At 36.2% G+C, this 20,394-nt stretch overlaps 1 protein-coding gene across 6 annotated transcripts in view; it reads right to left on the reverse strand.

Annotated features, from left to right (window-relative positions):
• Positions 1–412: 412 nt before the first annotated feature.
• The window catches only part of MTRR (5-methyltetrahydrofolate-homocysteine methyltransferase reductase), a 28,722-nt gene continuing 8,740 nt past the window's right edge, over positions 413–20,394 (reverse strand). For 5 of the 6 annotated variants that reach the window (XM_053990681.1, XM_053990696.1, XM_053990672.1 and 2 more), the window contains 12 exons: positions 17,369–17,486; positions 16,076–16,448; positions 13,083–13,205; positions 11,305–11,458; positions 10,430–10,518; positions 8,559–8,739; positions 7,168–7,210; positions 6,567–6,753; positions 4,197–4,315; positions 2,632–2,724; positions 2,365–2,544; positions 413–1,421 (listed from right to left, as the gene is read on the reverse strand). In XM_053990681.1, coding sequence (XP_053846656.1) covers positions 1,277–1,421; positions 2,365–2,544; positions 2,632–2,724; positions 4,197–4,315; positions 6,567–6,753; positions 7,168–7,210; positions 8,559–8,739; positions 10,430–10,518; positions 11,305–11,458; positions 13,083–13,205; positions 16,076–16,448; positions 17,369–17,486 — 1,805 coding nt within the window. In that variant the 3' untranslated portion in view covers positions 413–1,276. Of the gene's footprint in view, positions 1,422–2,364; positions 2,545–2,631; positions 2,725–4,196; positions 4,316–6,566; positions 6,754–7,167; positions 7,211–8,558; positions 8,740–10,429; positions 10,519–11,304; positions 11,459–13,082; positions 13,206–16,075; positions 16,449–17,368; positions 17,487–19,876; positions 19,926–20,394 lie in introns of those variants that run through there. The other variant, XM_053990699.1, reaches the window with a different exon arrangement.

A 20,394-nucleotide genomic window follows, 5' to 3' on the forward strand; every position in this document is an offset into this window, starting at 1 on the left:
TGCACAGGTTATATCATAACCTTATTTCCAGGAACTTCACTGGCATGTTTCTTCTTTAAACACATGATTTTATTCTAAGTGATCATCCTAACTTTTAAATTTTTAAAAAATTTACCTACCAGTTAATTAATAATCACTAGAAAACAACAAAAGCTGCAGCAAGTGATGTGCTTCTGATTATGTGTAAGTCAAAACAAAACAACAATTCCCCCCAGGAAATAAATAATGATTTGTTTAAACATTCAATCACACTTCATGTTTATCTTTAAAGGTCTAAGGATGACTTGGAATTGAGGAGACAACATGGATGTTTAGAAGTTAGAAAAAGCAGAGGGAAGATAGTAGGGCTCTGAAGAAAAGACCTATCTGTACTCCAAATGTCCTTTGTTAGAAAGACAACCAGACACTTCACTAATTTGCTTTCAGCCACTTTATTTTGCAGTGAGTGACCATATGTAAGGGCAACTACTTTCAAAACACTGTATTTTCTATGTCTTCAACTTAAGATTGATTTAATAATCTGCGAAAGTATTTACCAAGCAATATTCTTCCATCAACCAAATTCAATGCAATTGGTGAATTTTCTCATAAATTAAGCCACAAACATTTCAGAGATGGGAATGAAAACAATTTCAAAAGAATTATGCAGGAAGATCTAATAAGCATTAGAATGGTGTGTTGCAAATTTCGAGACAGGATGTAACGATGTGATGGAAAAGCTAATTATTTAAAGAGAACTTTGGAGCTGAAAATTTTCAGTAACCTTTCTGTGCAACATTCTGGACATTCATTCCTTTTGGCAGTTACTGTCATTGTGCAAGAAGAAAAAATGCAAGCAGTCTCAGGAAGTAACTAGGAAGTGTCCAAGTAAATCTTGGCAAGTCAGTAATGTACTTCATGATGCACAGATCAGTGTGTAACATATTTACTCTGCAGCTTCTTTATGTATCTATTACAGGAAAAGATACATGATGAAATGTCAGCATACAATTATGCTCCTACGAGTGCAGAAGTTTTTAGTTTATACAGCAACCCAATCTTAAGATGAGAAAATCAAGGCACTGAGGCAGTCCATTATGAAATTTCTCTAAAAAACCATACACTTCAAAGGCCAGCCTGGTTTGTTGTCATTTAAAAGGTTTCATGTTCCTGTTGGAAAGGTCAACAGAGAAAGTTAACCTTTGTGTGACTACTGACAGAACTTTTGGCAGTAACTTTTAGTCAAAAAAATATGTGTAAAAGGAAGTATTTTGTATTACAAAGAAAAGCTAAATATTTAGCTCCAAACATCCTGCAAATATCGTTTTGCTTCTCGAAGCATGGCCAGGATTTTCATTGCTTCCAATTTGTCAGCTTGCATTTCCATGCTTAAAATGTCTACTATGGCATCACTTACATCATCAGCCATGCGCTTCTTATCTCTGAAAAATAAAAAATAGAGGAGGAAAAGCATGATTGTTTATTTTTCCATTTATCAATAGCTTCAGAGGCAGGACAATATAGGAAAGAATCATTAAAAAAATCCCAAACAAAAATATAGCTTTTATATGGTACAGCATGATTCTGAGTTTTCCTGTAGCTGAGCATTGACATTAACTAGGGTTTCTCTCAGTCACACAATACATAGTTTTCAGCATGCTGTAATTCATAAGTAAAAAACCTTGCAACGCTAGTTGAGCTGGCAGGGAATAATTGGTTTCTTTAAGGAAGAATTGGACCTGCTGAATGAGTTTTGATTCCTATATCACTATACAGTTCCAATATTAAAGAGAAAAAAAAAAACAAACCCAAAATTGGTACCAAACCCCTCACTTATTAATAATGCTATTTTCAATATGAATAGCTGGCATTTATACCTGCAGGAGAATGCATTAACATTGGGCCCTATATTCAGTTTGTCCATTTATCAACAAACTTTCTAAAAATCTTGAACCTCCAGCTAAGTTACCATCCACAAACAAAACCTCCCACCATAAAATTTATTACTATGACAGAGCTTTAGCATTCTTGAGCACCTAAACCTGGAACACAGAAGACTGCTATTGTCTCACAGATGAGCAGTTTCTCATCCCATCTAGTCATATATCTCATTTTCTAAGGAGAAATCTACTGGCTTGAAGCCTCCTATAATTTAATTGAATACAGAACAAAAAAGGGAAAATAAATAATAAGCAACTAAAACAATCAGTGGAACTGTGTGGTTACTAGCTGTATTTCCAGATTATACAGGAAAAAAGTGGACACGGATGACAGTCTAGCTCTCCAGGAAGGCTCTTTCAGCATCATACTGGTCCTTTCTTTCAAACAGCTCTAAGTCTTTCCAAAACCTCAAACTTCTGAACAGTCAGTTTCCACTCTACTCACCCACATATATAGAAGTAACCTCTCTCTTTCAGCAGGATTCTGGCAACTTCCTTAGCACAAAGCCTAAGGACATCTTGCACATATTTAGGTGGGGCCACTTCCGCAGTTGAAGAGTCTCTTGAGAAACAAACCTTAAGATGAGTTAAGGTTCCATTTTCAAGAAAACATCGGAGCTCATCTCTGAAAGGTAGTAAAAACCTGTTAGCAATGGCTCAGAGATGAGCATTCCCTCATGAATACAAAATGGATGTTAAATAGTGAACTTGCTTGAACAAATAGTCTCGATCCTGATGCCGACAACCAAAAAACAGCCATGTTTCTCCAAATTCCCAGTCTGTATGCTGTTCTCTGAGCTTCTGCCTAAAGAGAAAAAAAAATCCAATCCTTTTTTATCAAGTGCAGAATCTGAAACATATATAATTTAATTTTCATTTTAAGTAATATTTTCAAAAAAACTCTGGATTGGCAGAAACGTTAAACAATTTAGGTAAATCAAAGTCAAACCCTCATTTGATTTTCTTGACTACTCATTTTCAGACCAGCTCAAGATCAATCAACTTCAATTTTTTTTTTTTTTTTTTGCCACAGTTTGATATTGGAATAGTCAAGACTGACACATCCAAACATCTCAAAAAATAATCCAGACTGATGAATAAGGTAATCACTACCTTTTATCCTTCATTGGAAGCTATGTAAAACCACCTGGGAAAGCTCAGCCGTTTTAGAAGGCTTTCCATTTAGCTGTAGATACCTGCTAGATATTATGAATAACAATTTATTAACTACCACATCATCTGAAAAATTATTTCATTTTCTTGAAATAATGCTGGAAGTATTATTTTAAAGGAGTTTCAGCTGCTATTTTCTAGTTACACTGAGAGAGAAATATTTCATTTATACTTTAAAATAAAATAAAAAAAACTTGTGAGAGGTAAAGGTATATTTGAGAATCAAAATTAAGGAATACACAATGATTTGGCTAAAGGAAAGCACAGAGTTAAAAACATCATGTCAAAATTTCAATTTTCTCTCAAATAAAATATTTTGAAAATTTCTATAGGACCCAAGAAACTCCATTACCTTGCTGGAACTAATGAGTCACACTGGAATATATGTTGGTTACCTTTAAAACTTAAATCATTCCCACCCAAATACTTCATTCCTCCTGCTCTTCTTTTCCTCAGAATGATCAAGGTTTTACATATTCTTGGTGATGTCACTTTTTGAACAAACATCTCTTTCCCTTGCAAAATTATGCTGCTGTAGTTGGACAGGGGAAATAAAGAGATCCACCTTCCTTCACACACAAACTCCCAAACACCAAGACTACTGCTGAGTTGAAGGTTCTGGTGCCAAGCTCCTTATCTTAAAACACCAAAATGTAAACCACACAGAAATAAGAGAATATGGGAGAAAACTTGACATTCACCATGCCTTTTAATATAAATGCCATTTCTCAAGGAAGCAGATCGAATAACAAACTTAAGCCAATCAACACTTTATAAAAACTATCATACTCTTACAGGACTTTCACCAGCAACACAAACAGATAAACAATTTAATTTCTTATTACTATTTCTGCAATTCACCCAACTTCTCATATATTTACTATGAATAGTAAATACAGTCAGACGAAAATACAAGTTTTACTACTTTGAAAAACAAATAAATACACAAACAATGCTTGTTTAAAATTATTAAGACTGCTTATAATCAGCATACCACCATTACAAAAGGAAAAAAAAAATTAACTGCATTAATACTCAAACCCTCAGGCTGTATTTCTCCTCAACATAAAAAGGCTGCTCTCCAGCTAACAACTTGGTACATACCTATGTTGTAGGAAACCAATAAATGGTGCAATTCCTGTTCCTGGACCAACCATAATGAATGGCACAGATGGGTCTGCAGGTAAGTGGAAAGCATTGTTTGGACGAGGAAAAATAGAGATCTAAAATAAAATTAGGAAAAATATGGGTATTCTCAAGCAGTAAAAACACCATGACATTTTTAGAACTTTCAGGATATTTACACAGCATATGTACCACACACCCTTCCAAATCCTGAGCTTCAGAGTTCATCTTTAATGCCACACAGACATTTAGAAGAAAAATCTCACAGAAATCTCTGGAGGAAAAAAAAAAAATCCAACAAAACCACACCATATTTACAAACCTATTAATCCATCTGGAGGACTGATGAAACCACACACACATGATTTGCTGAATATGAAAATTGATTGCACCACAAATTTGGGGAATAGTGATACAGAATTCATGTAAAGTTTGGCGTTGGCATTCAAAAGGAAGTAAAGCTAGTTTATAGCTATCAAGGGCAACTCAACCTTTTTTCACATTGTGGGAGGTCAGGATTTGTTTATAGTGAATTGAAGCCTATTGGTAAAGAGCCTGCTTTCTTAATTTTCATGAAAGTTTGACATGATTTCCGAAAGTATATGGGTGAGGGGAGGCACATAACAGCTCAAAGATCTTGGAAAATGTTTTATATAATCCCAGTAATAAACAGTAATTCTAATTTTCATATCTGTGCCAGAAAGAAAGTCATATTTTCATATGAGCTCCATACCTATCCTCTGAGACATGGCCAACATAATCTATAGAAAACAAGAGATTACTATTTTTAATTCAGAAAGATTATTCAAGACTCAGCAGCAGCCATAGCAGAGCTGCATACATTAAAGTCATAAGCAAATATCTAATTTGTTTTGCACATTTATTATGAAAGGATTTGAATTTACTTTCAAGTTTAACGAAGGAGAAGGGCACTAGACCAAGTCATTTAAACGTTGTGGAAATCTGAATGGTTTAGCACTGCTAATTTTTTTATACTTTAATTTACTACAGATATAACGTTAAAGAGCATTATTTTCCTAGTTTCATGATGATAAAAAAAATAGAATAATTCTTGCTGGTGGGGAACAATACTTATATATATATACTTCACACCACACTTGAGTTAGGAGTTTATTTACCCTATTAATGATTCCAAACTGGTCATTCTTTTAAAACAGACTGCAAATGGTAAACACATTTATACTGTAAAGTGTATTCAATTAATCTAATATATTTTTGCATAAGATCACACTCATCTGTTTTGTATGGTTATCCCATATATTTCTGCAGTCTATGCGCATTGCTGCCCATTTATCTATGCTGAATTCTAGTTTGTGCAGTAGACAAAATCATTTCTAAACTTTATCCCGACTCATTTTGTAATAATTTTTTTCTTTTAGCCACCTCTTTTTCTTGTTTGATCTTTAATTTATTTCACATCAATTATACTTTAAATAAAGAGCAGATGTGAACACTGAAATAAGATATATGATGCACATGTTAATCTTCGCATTAGTTTTAAAAAATGAAGATAACTTGTATGGTGTTTTTCCCCATTTTGTCTGACACCTTGAATGATTGGCACAGTTTTCTTTCAACCAAATTCTATTCTTGTTTCCATTTTTCATAATCAAATATAGATTAGGCTGCCAGTAGTTCTTTTTGAGAAAAGACATGTATATCACACATATCAATTATATAGTAGAATTCCTATCTTTTAATAATTAGATTAGACCTAGTGACTTTGAAATCGATTAATTACATAGAATTTCTGCCACAAAATGAAATGAGGGGAAAAAAAATAATGAAGTACCTTCTCCCAGTAATATCAACTGTGCCAAACAATCACTGATACACATCAGAAAAAACCACAGAGGACTGTCCCCTAAGTCATATTCAGTAACTTGGCCTTTGCAAACTCTGGAAGACCTGACAAGAAGCGTGGGTTTTACAGTTTCTCCCCTATTACCTGCCACTGTTTCCTGGAAATGACCAAGTGCCTCTCTCTTGTGATGCAAACAGTCATAACCATTTAATTACACAGTGGTAGTTTAGTCCATGAAAACATCCTTCAAGAAACACTTAGAACTACAGAGGAGTGGAAAACAACTCTGGCCTTTCAGCAATGGGAAATTTCACAATTTAGGTATGCATAGATAAGTAAAATTTAACTTTAGTGTTTAGGAATCAAGTTCAGGACAAGTTATACAGAAGTAGGGTCGAACCGCAAAATTAAGGTGCATGCTCCAAACCACATGCACTACATCACAGCAGCAAACAAAGAAACCTGCAGTTGTGTCAGACATGCATAGATTTAACAGTTAATAATTTTAGAGCTAATATTCATACCTTTTCAGTAGAAGTGCTTTCTCCTTTTGTATCCTGAGAGTTTTTACTGGGGTGCAGTAGAGGTGCAACTAACTCAGCAAGCCACCCTGTACATACTCCTTTCCGTGAGATTGGTCTAGAGGGACTGGCAGGGAACTCCACAACATTAAATACAAAGCACAGCCTTCCTGGTTGATATAAGTTTGAACTGCAAAAAAAAAATTAAAAACCAAAGTAAAACCTGAGAGACAGCTGTACAATCTTGCAGCAGGTCTGTTTGCAGCCCAAACCATTTCAACTGAATCAAGATTCTCAACGTTCAGCTAACTGCATAGTATTTATATTTGGTTAGAAATTGTTTTAAGGCTGGACTCAAAGGCCAGTGTCTACAGAAGGGAATCCGAATTCCTACCACATTTACCTGTGTGTGAGCTTGTTCTTGAGAGTTTTACCAAAGGCTTGTCACACACTCAAAACAATATTCTTTGAAATAGTCAATGTTTTTTTGCAATAGGGTCACAACTATGTTTTCTCCTTCTTCCTCAGATTCTAACATACACAAGCATATTTGAGGAAAACCCCATACCTAAATAACTAAGAAGTTATTTGAATATTTCATTACCTTGAGACAGAGTAGGATCTAGCTTGTAATTTAGGAAGATGTTCTAAAGAACAGAAAAAAAAACAAAAAACAACTATCACTTATTTGATTCACCCCAATGAAGATATTGTATAATGAATGTTTACACTATAACAGATTACAAGTTATTTTAATTTAACCGTAATTTTATTCCAGTAACGTTCAGTGATTGTGGTTTAAAAACAAGCAATTAAAACCTGAACTCTATTTTGAATGGGTTTTAGATTTTGTGGAACATCAATTAGAGATCCTATACAATGAGACCATAACAGTTAATTTATGGGGTTCTTGGTCAAACAAAAGTGACTGTAAGGTATAGAGAAGAGATGCCAGTAGCTAGCAGATGAAATTTAATTTTCCCCACCTTTCCACTATGAGCTCAAAAGCTCTCACAATAGAGATTGCTTTATTGAAAGTTTCCTATATATAATGTCCTAGAAGCAGATGTGTCAGCTCAGTTTCAAACCACTGATTACCTATGTGAAGTTTTGAAATCTCAGCTGAAAAAACAAGACACAGGAGTTCATGGGGTATTTTTTGAACAAGCAACCCCCTATATATCACACACACACGCATTAATATCTATGTATGTACATAAGCAGAACTACTCTTTTTGCCAGTACATGCACACCCTGACATATTTTAAAGGTGCTCTTCTACACGAGAGGTTTTAAAGCATTTAAAGGTGCTAGTTGCTAGGCGGAGTTAAGAAAAGGTAGTGCAGTGAAATCCCTTAAACAGTAAACCCCTTCAGCAATTTTTGGTAAGGATGGACAAAATGACTGCAAGAAGACAGAAAGCAATTACTTTGACTCATATTATGAAACATATTAAGAAACTCTGGATTTTAATTTGAAAACTAACTGCCAGCAATTTCAGATGTATTTGACATAGTTATAGCTATAGTCCTATCCTTTCAGTATTTTATATCAGGAACCCAGTGAGTGTGTTAGACATAGCATAAATACAGATATGCTGGGAAGACCATTCAGTTTTAACAGGTAAAAGTGCAAGAAAAGAACATGTAGGCAGAGAAATTAGGAGTTGTAAAAATATGTCTTTTTCAATTGTAAGCAATTGATGAACTGATTCATAAAGGCCCTAATCCTGCAAGCACCTTATGCTTACTTTCCATGTACAGGAGTAATGCAGTCAAAGCATTGGTATGAACCTAAATATTTGCAGAAAGAAAGCCAAAGACTATGAACTATAGAACAGAGCTTTGCTCCCCAACAAGAATTTCAGCTTGATCACTATAGAAACTATATTCTTAAAGCAGTTAACTGAACAGTTCCCTTTTCTTTGGGAATTGAACATTTAGTCTGACGCATTTTCAGAAACCGAATCTAATTAAATCTAAATCAGTCTTTTACCAATTAACAGGCTAAGTGAAGGCTTGCAGCTTGGAAAAGCATGAAGTAAATCCAGGAGGCAAACATTAGAATCTCTAATAAAGCGAGTATAATCAGAGGCTCCTTGTCTGCTGCAAAGCTCTTGAAGCCTCCGTTTTTCTCCTGCATCACTGGTACATTCTACAAGAGCTCGCAAAAATGCCTGTAGGGAAGAAAGGAAAGAGTAAAGGGTAAAAAGACTTGTCAATTTGGGAAAATTATCACAAACCTGGGGAAAACTTGGGTTGCCTGGGGACAGGAATTAGGTTAATGGATAATAAACTTTATTTATCAAATTTTTTTATTGCTCTTCTAATGTCTGCAACAGGTTGGCACATCAGAAAATCCTACTTTTCCTATTGAGCAAGGAAGAGACAAAAAAAACAGGCACAAGTCATTCCCCCCAAAATTCCAGGTCTTTGAAAGGTGTTCTTATTGCCCCTATTTACACTTTAGTTAGGCAGCTCCATAATACAATTCAAGACAAAACACTGTTTGCTAGGGTACAGAAGCCAGGAAACAAATAACAAAAATCTTAGAAGAGGTATGACTATAAATAAAGTATGGTATTAAATGAGTCATATTAATGTTGTTGTGGTGTTTTATTCTATACTTTATGCCTACACACTGGTAAACTTTTCTTAAAGGAAAGTTAAATTGAGCATTGTAAGATAAAGTGAAGATCAGATGTAAGTAGTTACAAGGTTTTTTTTTCAAAAAAGCAAGATGGAAATAGACACAGTGCATAAAAGAAAAGTGATAGAAAACACCAAATGCAATCAGATGACACATTCTACACAAAGGAATACTTGGAAAATAATGTGTGCTCAACCATAGAGCTTCCAAACAATAGTTTTGAGTGAGTCACATAAAGCACATTTTAGGCTGAAGACTTAATACAGCAGACAGGTTATAAAAACTGGCTTCAGTGATATTCCCCAGCCAGTACTCTCTGGCTACCCTTATTGCTGAGACAAATTTTCAAAAACATTAAATGCAGTTTTGAAAAGGTTGAAACAACAGGAATATTCTCTTCTGCTGCAAAATCCAGTAAATTGAGTAAAAAGGTCCTCCCAAAAACTGATTTCCTGCAGAGACCTGATCACACAATCGTTCAGCTTCATCTTTCACATAAAGTTATATTTAAAATATGTTTTGACAATAGCAGAAATACAGATTAATTTCCAGTTAGAAGCTTTGATTTTTTTACATGCAAAAAATGAAAGGAAAATAATATATACATGTTGTGAGTACAAACACTAAAAAAGCAAAAATCTTCCTTTGAATACTGCTATGTTACAGAAATGTTAAAGTAAAGCTTTAAAATTTCACAGATTTCGCATAATATTGTGAGTTGGAAGGGGCCCACAAGGATCAACAACTCCAGCTCTTAAGTGAATGGCCCACACAGGGTTACTAGCACCATGCTCTGACCAACTGAGCTAATGTAAAGGACACTGTGGTACATTTGCATACAGCAACATGTGTACTTTAGCAACAGAACTTGACAGGTGTGGCTCCCTATGATAAAAAGACTGTTTACTTTAAAAACAAGTTTTTAAAGTAAATTAGCTAAGTTCAGTCAGTCTTCCCAGTTATCTGGCACCAAGTTATCTAATACTTTTCTACTTCCAGACTAGTCATGAATCAAGATACCGCAGAACAGGAATGTCTGCCAGATAAACTACAAGAAGTGACTTTTCTCAGAGTAAAGTAGAAACAGTAGCATACAAACTGACAATCCTTATTCACCAAGAGATACCATAACTACACACAAAGCAAAGACAGATCTGTAAGAGACCCTATAGCATAGAATTACTGATTTCTCTTTAGAAGAAAAAACACATAAACACCTTTTTGGGAATTGCTCTTATTTCCAGACACCAGGTTAGAATGAATTTGAGAGTGCTTCTTTCAGGGATGTGTTGTGGACGAGATGCTCCTAGTTCAGTGGGAGAAAAGAGAACAAAAACAAAGTCAAATGTGCATCTATTAATACACAAAAGTGGCATCACACATCTCATACTTAATGGACAATGTGTGCAGCCCTCAAAGGTGCAGGGAATCTCACAGTGAGAACTGATTTATCTATAAACCAGAACAACAAAGAGCCCCCTACACCACCCTGTGGAAATAAAGACACAACTCAGCAGCACCATTAAGACATCAACTGCAATACAAGAAAAGAGTAATTCACACAGGTCCAGCTGGCAGTACACAGACATGCTTTGAACCTGAAGCCTCTCCTTCTGAAGTATGACATCATAAGACTCAGCAGAACACATCCATAGACCTGCAAGTCCATTAAAAGGCACCTTGCAACAGCACTAAGGCTTGTCCTTGAGTGCAGCCCTCTTAGGATGTAAAACAGATTGACATGCAGTGTTGTGCAACGAGATTTTACTTTCAAGTGAGGGATTGTAAGGTTATATGATTAAAGCCTTATCTCCATAAACATGAAGGATCACAGACTAAGAATGAGATGGATGACTGCCAATGCCAGGCTGCAGCTCCCAGTCAAGGGCTCATCTACTCATCTACAGTAAAACCAGCAGCAGTGTTCTTATGCATCCTCTTTTTTTAACACATCACTGTGAGTTCCAATATGCCTTCATGAAAGACAGCTGTGTTCCCCCATACTAACAGTGAAAATATTCAAAAGTATGTACACCAACTCCTACCAACACAGAAAGGAGCATTGTTCCATCACCAGTGCATCAAGCCATACCTTTCTTTTTAGTGCCCTGCTTAACTTTTACACAAACAAAGTCATCTCCTTTTTCAGAAAGCCCCAAAATGTGAAGAAGCTTTTCCACTTCACTGACATTGTTGGGACATATTACACAGAAGGCATCTCCAGGCTGGTACTCAAAAGCTGTATCCTGTTTTAAAACATGAAACATTTCTATTAAATCTTACTACAAACCAAGGCATTCCCATTCCTGACAACAACCTTCCTACTATCGTGCTTACAATAAGTCAAATATTTTTACTTTGCACTAACACTTTGCTGTTTTGAGCACATCAGAAATGAAGTAGTCATGTTTTCTTTTCAGGCTTAACCTTACTAATTAGAAAAAGTCTTTCCTTATCTGGTTTAAATATTTGGACACTCTTTAATGAGAACTGCTGAGCAGCCCAAACAGAAGGAAAATAAATACGTATTAAGAGGTTGTGTTATATAATCAGCCCAAATCATTAATTACTGATGTTCTACATTTTCTGGTTTGAGAAGAGCAAAGAAATTAAGTCCTCATAATTAATGCAATTAATAGCTACACATCATCACTAAAAGAAAATTTGCTAGTTTAACTATTTGATGAATTGTAACAGAAATGACCAGAATTGCTTTTATTTTTGGGAGGAAAGGAAGAAAAATAACCAGACAAGAGCAAAGTGAAAATTCAAATCTTAAGACCTAGATTCTACTTAGCTGCCTGAGATTCTTGTGTGCAACTGCTCAAACTGTTGTGTGCAACTGCTCAAACTGTTGTGTGCAACTCAAGCTTCTGCCTGTTAAAGGAACATGCAGAATTATACTTGCATCATCATATGCAACCTTATGCACCAGGTGAGTGACTTGCATACAGAGACTGGCAAGAATGTTAGATGAAAAATGCAATAAAATGCTTAAATTTTCAGTGGGTGCTGATGACAGAATGCATATATACATACAAACACATGCTAAAACCCATGTTGCTTAAAGAATCAGTTGCTTAAAACTTAATAGAATATATTTATAAATGAGATTAGGCTAAGAGAGTCCAACAAAAGGTACTGCCAAAAATCACAAAATCCCAAAAGTAATATTCTATCAATTTGGGAAACCACTCAAAACCAACATCCTTTCCTTTTCAAGATTTCTTATAAAGTAATATCGAGCACTCTCTGCCTGCCTTTCATCTTAAAACCAGTATACAAAATATGATCTTCACTGGACAAACTAAACCAGATTTTTAACTGAGGGCAACCAAGGTTGACAGTTTGAGTAGCATGTTAATAAGGCACAGCAAATGAATGTCAAAGGCAGAAACAGTGCTCAAGAGCTAATAATTCCTTTTGCTTGATACTATTAGTGAAATTATTACTTGTGTAGATTACCCACCATAATAAATAGTCACAATTTACTATACAGTTTCTGAATATTCTTCAACTTGTATAAACTGAAAGATTATTCATTTGCAATATTTTCTGACTGCCTTTCTCCTCTGCAAATTCCCTTCATAAAGGTATTTCACTCAATATGATATCTGTGGAACAACAAAGAAATTAACTTGAGACTTTGTTCCTGTTTTGACTTCCACAGAGTCCTATTTTTCAGCAAATAAATCAGGTTTTACATTTACAAAATGTATCAGCGTAAACTGATATCCTATTGAATAGAGAATTATTTTTTTCTTTTTAAACAGTCAAATAAATAATTTTTCCCCCTCAGTTGTATACATAACACACATGTTTTTCACCCTTTATTTTAACCCACTAAAGAAAAAGCCATCACCAACTTACTGCAATATCAAGCTCTAAGAGCAATGCAGTCTTTATCGCATCTTCCCTAGTGAGCTGAACTGCTTTTGTAACTGGCACTTCAAAGGTTGTTCCCTCTGAGGTAAGTGAAGACAGATGCGGATTCTGAAAAAGATGACACAAAAACTTACACTAAAAATGCAAATCAGTTTCATGACATCTTACTATGACATACAAGAATTGGCGTTGGTGCAGGTTGTTTTTGAAACAATCTTAGAAAACAACTCAAAACAATAAGGAAAAACCTGAATCTTCTATACACATATAATGTTTTTCTCTTTTTAAAAAATCACATCTAAGCAATAACTGGCATATATTCAATTACAAAAAGTCAGTAGGCTTGAACAGTCTAATGGGCCTACATTATTATCAAATGCAGCGAGATGCTTCATTTTTCAAGAACTGCCTTGAAAATAGCCAATTAGACAATGGCATTTATGTTAAACCCCAGAAAACTCCTGCCTAATTAAAGGATTATTAGGTGTATAGAATAGACATAAGAAGTAAGAACAGAAGTTACATCATTGCAGGCTTACAGCTTAAGGCTTTGGGGTCCATTTAGGGTCTACTATTACAGGCAACTTATAAAAGGATTTTTAAATTAGAGCTAATGAGCAAAACCCACTCTACAAGACAGCATCAAGTTATAACATTTCTACACAGGTAAGAATGTGCCCCAAGTATGACAAATGGGCACCAAGAATAATTCCAGATCACGTACATCAAAGGCTGCCACTTTAAGATCAGAATACAACCCTAACTTCTCATCACTATAAAGTTTCATTTGAGATCAATGCAGACAAAAATAAAAAGAGGCAGGAGGGATACCAAATGCCTTTAACAATACTCTGTCAAATGTAAAGGAATTATCCCACCAATAGGAAAATATTCATTAATCTGAAGATTTCCTATTTAAAAAAGGAGACAAGAGAATCACTTGAGACCAACAGTTGGAAGTTTCTTTGTTTTCTTAAGATTTTGACATGGTGATTAATATCTTGGGCCATATTAAGTCATTGTGCATCAGCTGGACTGTTGTAATTGTCTACATTTGTATTCCCTCAAAGTCAAATTCAGGCATAATGAAATCAAGATTTAAGCTAAATTGTATTATCTTACACTTCCCAGAAATGCTTTAGACCAACTCACTATTCTGCTCTGCTATTAGTATGCAGCAACTTGCTAATTCAATCCTGAGACGCAACAGCCTAAGACAAAATCATTTAAGTACCTGGAAAGATCATGTTCCAGGCCTTGTTTAAATGGCAGGGAGTCTCTGTTTGGAAATATCCAAAACTCACCTTGATGAATTTCAAAACACATCAACTTCAGCTCTGCTTTGCAAAAAATATCCATACCTGCTGTTGCAATGTGAGATACCAAAAAAGGACATGAATTGTGTGATACCTGCAAAACCAAACACGACCCTACATAGAACCTACTTGTTGACCAACTATGTCAAAAATAGTTCCAAAGGAAAAAAACCCACAAACATGTATTTGATTCTTTCCAGGGCTGGAGATGACCACCCTGTTTTATATCTGAAATCCGGACTATAATCTTTAATCTGTCACTGAGTTACAGATTAGCAGATTCAGCTTTTTCCATTTGCTGTTCCAAAGCAAACTTTTTTTTCTATATACAGAAAAGGCATCAGTATTAGAATCTGATGAACTATTTCAGGGAGCAGTCTGAATATATGCTGATTTTAAGAAAACGGGCTCTTCTAAGGACTGTAGACGCACATTCAACCCAACTATTACTCTTTAATAGAAGAGTATCTCTAAATCATAAACCTGAAGAATTTGGATTATTAAGTTCAATAACCTGAGCAAAACCAAGAATATGAGGTTTGAAAGAAAAGCAAAATTATCCAGTGTTTACATCCATACACCCTTCCACAACTATATTAGCTAGACTAAGTGATTCTCTCAGCATTTCCATTAACAGTCTCAACAGAGAGCTTCAGAGTCTGAGGATACTAAGGGGCTTTCATGATCATGAGCAGCCACACCAGAGATCTGGGACCGGAAACCCCACCTCAGCTCAGAACTGGTTCTTCAGCCCTGGCCACAGCTACATTACAGCAGCACTGGTCAGCAGGTCAACCACAACCACGCCCATGACTGGACACAGATCCTGTTGATCCAGGCCTGGATCTTGAGACTAGTTTCTTGGTTTGGGCCAAGATTCCCACAAACTTGCCTGGTAATCTGCACTCCTGGCTGATCCAGGCTGCAAACTCCTGTTTTGCATTGCTTGGGTAGTGGGTAGCAACACTGGATTTGTTACTATACTCAGCTCCTGACTCCCTGTCATTTAAAGAGCAGCCAGACTTCACTGCTTCCTTGCATGGATAGCTGAAACATTTACCCTCTGCAGGCAACCAGAAAAGTTTGAGTCACTCTTGCCAACTGGAGATGATTTCCAGCTCATGCTAATTCTTCTCTTAGTACAGCAGGTCTTTGTTCAACGTGGCTTCAAGATGAAAAGCGTATCAGCTTTTGATCTACAGTTCATCTTCCCTTTCCCACAGCAAAATAGTGAGCATGTTTTCACAATGACAAGTTTCTCCATTACTAAGTATGCAGCAAGATTTTGAGCAATTTTACAGCCTCTTAGTGCATTCTGAAAGTACAAAAAATTTGAACAGAAACTTTACTGTACTCTTCACTACAGCAAGATATTTACAGTGTTGTAAGCCACAGAGGATTTGAATTCTTGCCTTCCTGACAGTGCAATACCAACTTACTATTTAGCTGAATTATATCTTGACATAAATGTCCATAACCCACATGGTGGCACCTACATCCAATATAAATTGACTTTTTACTTAAAATTCAAAAGCCTCCCACATTTGGGGACATATCTCCGTTATGTAAGCATTCACTTGCTCTTTTGAGCCTCATGTAGGAGGATACACTCATATTCCTACAAGAGCTAGAGGCTTCCATCACTCAAAGGGAAGTCCTTACCTCACCCTGGGTGTCCTGAAACTCCACCTCTATATATTCTGGTGGCAAGGCAGGAATATTAAGGGCAGACTGAGAGACAGGAGGGACAGAATGAGCAAGTGAAGGTTCTGTGTCTCTAGCTGGAGCCACAAGATTGATGTCATCCACTTTCTGTGACAGATTATCAGAACCCCTTGCTCCCTCATCTTCTAGCTTCAAGTTCTGTACTTCAGAGCTTAGCTTTAGCTCATGCACAACATGTGGAGCTGTAGAGAGAGATCTGGAAACAGCATTGACAGCATTGTTCATGCCTTCTTTCTCTTTCTGCAGTTGTAACGCTTCCTTGAGGGCAAGCCAAAGTCCATCAATCCAAGGATCAACCACTAATTCCAAACTGGGAATGGAGGGGAAAAAAAAAGAAGACATGCATGGATGAATTATTGTGACTTCCTGGACTGTTAATTTGGAAATAATGAAAGACCACAAAAGCAAAAAACACTATTCACTTTCCATTTCTAATATATATCTGCAGCTGTTATTAAGATTACTTCTTTGTCAAAAAAAATTTATTTAGTTGTTACCACTATGTAAATTTATAGAGTCTAAAATGTATAATGTATATGCTCTTCTTACAGTTTCTCATTTTCATTTTTTTTATATCCTGACCTTTATGACAGAAAGCTGAAGGAATGGCAGCAGAATATGCAACATTTCATTGTGCAACAGCAACATCAATAGCTTACACTAATGGCCCATTTTTATTATTTCAGAACACAAGAGATAAGTTTTATGGTTATGACAGTGTTTGTGTTCAACTGCCTTGCATCATCATACACAGAACCAATAAAAGCAGCAGTTCAAAATAACTAAGCCAAGACTGCAGCCTACCGGCCAGAAAGAATAGCAGAACAGGGAGTTGTTTTCTTATGTAATTCCTCTACAGCAAAGACAGAAATCGTCTTATATAATTACTCTAAAGTGATCCTCTGCCCATCCCCAAAAGAGAAAAAAGAAAAAAAAAAACAAGAAAAAAAAAAAAAACCTACATTTTCAAACCTCACTACTTTGACTTATTTAATTTCTAGAACTGCTAAAAACTATTTTTCCAGGCCTTACAGATGTTTCTTCACACTTTAAAAATGGAGTTTTACTTAATGGCAATTGAGACTGAAAAGGCATACTGTGCTGAGGCAGAACTCATTTCTATGAGGTGCTGAGTATCCAGTTTCAATGGACAGTTCAGAACATTTAGCCAAATGCCTACACAAATATTGCATGATGAAGAAATAAAATCCAAACCCATTCAGCTCTTACCCTACACAGTCATCTGCTAATCCTGTGTCATAGAAGTGTTGGGCACCAAGTTCTTGAAGTCGTCGGTCTACTGTCCTTCCGCCATTACAAAAGAACATGTACTCTGAATCTCCCAGACCTAGCAAATTCAAGGAAAGAGGAATCGTGTCAATCAGGCAGCCTCCCAGGCTACACAAAATCAGGACAGACTTTTCTTGCAGGCAAACGGAAGAATCAGGTATGTTGGAGCAAGTCCACAAGAGGGCACCAAGATGATTTGAGGGATGGAGCACCGCTCCTAGGAGGAAAGGCTGAGATAATTGAGTTTGTTCAGCCTTGAAAAGAGAAGGCTTTGGAGTGACCTAATTGTGGTTTTCCAGTACCTGAAGGGAGCCTGCAAGAAAGACATGGGGGATTTTTACAAGGACATGTGGTGACAGGACAAGAAGGAGTGGCTTCAAACTGAGAGTAGGTTTAGATTGGATGTTAGCAAGAAATTTTTTATTGTGAAGGTGGTGAGGCACCAGCACGGGTTGTCCAAAGATGTTACGGATGCCCCATCCCATGTTCAAGGTCACACTGGATGGGACTTTGAGCAACCCGGTCTAGTGGCAGGTGTCCCTGCCCATAGCAGGGGGTTGGAACTGGATGATCTTAAAGGCTCTGTCCAACAAAGGCCTTCTATGATTCTATGATAAATATAATTATAATATCTATAAATACTTAAACACTTGCATATGCAAGTGTATTACTCAGATGCTACATTGAAATATACACACATGTATATGAATTTCAAACAAAATTGTGTTTGTCCCAAAATAGGGTTGAAGAAGTGGTTCCTCCTTCCTAAATGTAAGACAGAGAAATACTCTGAAAATACTTTGCTTTCAATATTTCACATGCCAGAAGAGTACTGCTTTTAGTTTGAGGTTTTTAAAACACACAAAATTCCTCTAATAGGAAAAATACAAGGAACTGAAAACTGATAAACTACGTGTCAATTACCCAAAGAAATTATCTTTCAGGATTAAGTTGTTAATAATGCCAGCAACATGAGAAGAGTACTAAAAGAAATTTAAAAATATTAGAAACTTGGGGGAAAAATAAAAAGGATCAAACATAGCAGTGATTTTAAGAAGAAAGCTGAAACATCTGCATGAGGGACTATAGTCCAGCAACTTCCTCTGCAGGAATCAAAGATTTCTTTGCAGATTTTGTTTCACCTGCACTGGGTTTTCTGCTCCTTAAATGTTGTGAAGCTGTTTTAGATGAAGATGCTCTTTGTTACCAGTTGAACTGTCAGTGCACTCAGGAGGTATGTCCATGGAAGAGCCAAGAATTTAAGAGGTCAACCAATTCACCGACCTACCCCACAAAAATGATCAATTATCCTTAAGAGATGTTTGCCCAGCAATCCTAAAGACCACTGGTTTTAGGCCCATCTTCACAAATTATCTAAGTAAACCACACCACTGGTTCACTATTGCTATTGGAATTTTTCACAGCCTGACCCTTTCTTGTGTGGAATTTCAAACCACTAGATATTTATTATTTCCACTTGTGCTGGTTTTGGCTGGAATAGTGTTAGTTTTCCTCATCATAGCTAGTATGGGGCTGTATTTTGGATTTGTGCTGGAAACAGTGTTGATAACTCAGGGATGTTTGGTATTGCTGAGCAGCACTTACACAGAGCCAAGGCCTCTCCCCTCCCCTCCCCCCACCAGCGAGGGTGGTGGAGGTGCACAAAATGGACACAGCTGAGACAGATGACCCCAACAAAATGACCAAAGGGACATCCCATGCCATATGGCATCATGCTCAGCACATAAAACTGGGGAAAAGAAGAGGACATATGCAGTAATGGCATTTATTTTCCCAAATCACTGCTATGTGTGATGGAGCTCTGCTTTGGTGGAGATGGCTGAAACACCTGCCTGCCCATGGGGAAGGGTGAATGAATTCCTTGTTTTGCTTTAATTGTGTTCATGACTTTTGCCTTCTCTATTAAACAGTCATTATCTCAACACACAAGTGTAATCACTTCTACCCTTCCTATTCACTCCATCATCCCACCAGGGAGTGGCTGGGGGAAGGAGAGAGCAGCTGGTGGGGCTCGGTTTCTGGCTGCAGTTAAACCATGATGCCACCTAATAATGAAGCATTCCCCTCTTCTTTTAAACAGCCTTTTCTTCTTTTTTTTTTTCCTTTTAAGAGGACTTTTGCTTTCTCTCAAGTACAGTTAATTGAAGCAAACATTTCATTGGACCAGTTTAGATGGATACCATGAATGTACTTTAAGACTGATAACTTGTTAAACTTGAATCACATTGTAATTTAGACACCATAATAATTTCTGCCATAATAAAATTCAGAGTTAATATAATATTTATCTTTACAGAAATACACACATATACATGCAGTCAGCTAAGAAAAACCTGCCTATTTCACAAATTGTTATGTGTAACTAGGCAATAGCATAACAGCTTCTCAGAATGCTACATGATTACGATGCATATAGTTCAGACTTACACATTATAAATCCAGTAGAAATTTCCTTCTAATGGGTCCCTTTCTTATTAGAAACGTAGAAATTTCCTCACTCCCATCTATCAGGTAAAAATAATATGGGTTTACATAGACATTTCTGGAGTTTATTTATAAATGAAATTTGAAAACTGAACAACTAACCTTACAATCAGCTCAAGATATATAATGTATTTTGCCAAATCTGTATTTTGCTTATGTATCTTTAAGCTGAAGGTACATTCATTCTCTTGATGAGTACAACATTCAAAACTAAAGTATTAATGCAAATTTAAAGGGCTGGGAAGATTCAAGGGTTTTACTTTTAAGAACATTTTATACTGCCTTTCCCTCTGTAGGGAAAAATGTCCAATGACTCAAACAGCCAAGTAAACTAATCTAGTTTACTAATCTCTGTAGAGACTTGACATGAAATTTAAACTTCGAACAGTTATAGATAGCTTATATCATATAGTTTTTATGCAGAGAGAAAATTAAGCTATAAAAAATTACATTGGTAGCTT

This window comes from Vidua macroura, chromosome 1 (genome assembly GCF_024509145.1).
Source record: "Vidua macroura isolate BioBank_ID:100142 chromosome 1, ASM2450914v1, whole genome shotgun sequence".
Taxonomy (NCBI): domain Eukaryota; kingdom Metazoa; phylum Chordata; class Aves; order Passeriformes; family Viduidae; genus Vidua; species Vidua macroura.